The 2,636-nt window shown below is 51.7% G+C and overlaps 1 protein-coding gene across 1 annotated transcript; it reads left to right on the top strand.

Moving 5' to 3' along the window:
• On the top strand, positions 1-2,181 carry LOC108347793 (uncharacterized). Its single transcript, XM_017587208.1, has one exon. The coding sequence runs from the start codon at positions 1-3 to the stop codon at positions 2,179-2,181; it is 2,181 nt and encodes a 726-aa protein (XP_017442697.1).
• Positions 2,182-2,636: the final 455 nt, after the last annotated feature.

The following is a 2,636-nucleotide window of genomic DNA, read 5'->3' as shown; positions in this document are numbered from 1 at the left end:
ATGAGCATGGACGACCCCGTTGAGATGATTCGCGAATTGCAGCAGAAAATGGACGAGATGCAGCAGCGCCACGAGGACGAGATGGCGGCCGTGAAGGCCGACTGCGAAGCCCAGATAGCTCAAGAGGTTGGACGGATAGATGGGGGAGAGCGAGTAAAGGATAAAGGGAAGGAGGTGGCGGGAGAGCGCCCGCCCCCGGATACCGAGTGTGATAGGACTTGGAGGCCCACCGGATCTGAAGCAGAAGGAAGCAAGGCTAGATCGGTGCATGCGGAGAGCGCGGCTGAGGATGGGCGGATGGTAGTCAAGTCGGAGCCTTCATCCGCCTTATTGCTTCCATTCACCCAAAACATAATGAATGTCCAAATCTCGGAGCAATTTGTGGCCCCGCAGTTCAAAATGTATAACGGGACAACGGATCCTGCGTCCCATATCCAAACGTTCTCGAACGCAATGGCGTTTCGAACAGGCAACGACGTCATTTGGTGCCGAGCGTTCTCACTCTCATTGGAGGACGAAGCGTTGGAATGGTTCAATACTCTCCCCCCTAATTCAATAGAAAACTTTATCGGGTTAAAGCAGCTATTCATTAAACAATTCGCGGCCAGCAGTGCCCAAGACTTGACCGTATTCGAATTAATGACCCTCAAGCAGGGGAAGGATGAAGCGCTGCGGACGTTTATGGACAGGTATCAAAAGACCGTCCGGCGCGTGAAAAGCCCGACGCCAGAGCTCGCCCTTCACTATATCCTGCCGGCTCTAAGGCCGGGGCCGTTTAAGGATAGCGTCTGCAGACGAATGCCCAAAACCATGGAAGAGTTGAGGGAGCGAGCGACAGATGAGATAAGGGTGGAGGAGATGAAGCTCTCCTACAAAAAGGAAAATCAAGAAGCCAGGGAAGCAAGGACGGACGGTAATAAGCCCGGCTCGTCGACGGGAAAAACGTCTGGTCCTAGGCCTAGAGCGGAGAGAAAGGGACCTCGCTTCCCACAGTACACGCCTCTAAACTCCTCAAGGGAGAAAATTCTCCGAGAGGCCCTGAGTGCAGAATTGATACCGGAGCGGGAAGGGCACCCAACTCCAAAGAATGCTGATTGGAGCAAGCACTGTGCATACCATAAAAATATGGGCCATACCACCGAGGAGTGTTGGACCCTCAGGGATAAGATAGAGGAGCTCATCCGGGCAGGAAAGCTTAAGAAATACGTCCGTGATGAGCGCCCGCCACAATCAACCGAACGGCCTGCTCAGAGGTCCGCGTACCGAAAAGATAAGCCGAGGAGCGCGAGAGCGGAGCGACCCCGTTCAGAGACGCGACCAAGCCGAAGTCGAAGCCGCAGCCGGGAACGCCCCTTGAGAGGACATATCAACACTATTTCTGGAGGATTCGCGGGAAGAGGATCGTCTTCCTCCGCCCGTAAGCGCCATGTTCGGGCCCTCCAATCCGTGCATTTGGTGGACAAGCCACGCCGCTCCATGCCGCCCATTACCTTTTCGGACGAAGACTTTCACGCCCCTGATCTTGACCAGGACGACCCGATGGTCATAATGGCAGAGATAGCGCGGTATGGGATCAGTAAGGTTTTGGTTGACCAGGGAAGCTTGGTCAACATCCTCTATTGGAAGACCTTCCTGCAGATGGATATCTCGGAGGACCTCATCGTCCCTTATGATGGGCAGATAGTGGGCTTCGCGGGAGAAAGGGTCGACACTAGGGGGTATGTAGAATTGAGGACAAGATTGGGAACCGGACGCTCCAGCGAGGAGAAGAGGGTCCGGTACCTGCTGGTAGAAGCTAACACGTCGTACAACGTACTGCTCGGAAGGCCGTCTCTAAACGCGTTTGGGGCAATCGTCTCTACCCCTTACATTACGATGAAGTATCCCTCCGGAAAGGGGACCGTCTGCACGGTCCGGGCGGACCAGAAGACAGCCCAGGAATGCTACGCGGCGGGGTTGAAGCTGCACCTTCGACCAGTAAAGAGGCGGGCGGCCGGCTCTGAGGTGGCCATGGCGGACCTCGACCCAAGGACGAATATCGAGGACCGTCTGGAGCCTATTGGAGAAACCCAACCTATCTTGATAGGAAGGGAGCCCGCTCAGACCACTCTCATCGCCAGGGAGCTGAACCCTGAGGTGGAAAAGGAGCAGCTGATATGTCGGGCATCCATCCTGCAGTGATGTGCCATAAGCTTTCGCTTTTTCAAAACGCCCGCCCAATCGCTCAGAAAAAGCGAAGAATGGGTGATGAATCATTATTTTCTCCACTTCACTTAGTTTATTGTACTAGATTTAATCGGGAAATGTGCTTAATTGTCCAATATTTTCCCATTTGTACTGATTGTGCTTAATTTGATCAGAAATTCTTATTTTAATTAATTTGAATTGTCTGAGACTAATTATTTACATTATTGAATGCAGGAAAATTGTTGGATAATAATTTGGGACTCAAAGAGAAATTTCCCATCAATTACATGCTAAACTAAAATGAGATTTTCACTTTCCATACGTAAAGAAGCTTATTCGAAATTGAAAATTTTATGATGGACATATGGAACCAGCAACAAGTACACGGCCTACACCTTGCATTCAGCCCACGGTTTTTATCAAATGAATTGGAAGACAATAGCATGGCC

The sequence above is a fragment of the Vigna angularis genome, chromosome 5, assembly GCF_016808095.1.
Source record: "Vigna angularis cultivar LongXiaoDou No.4 chromosome 5, ASM1680809v1, whole genome shotgun sequence".
Classification (NCBI taxonomy): Eukaryota; Viridiplantae; Streptophyta; class Magnoliopsida; order Fabales; family Fabaceae; genus Vigna; species Vigna angularis.
The sequence above is the reverse complement of the archived record's forward strand: the minus strand, read 5'-3'. Positions and strand labels throughout refer to the sequence as shown.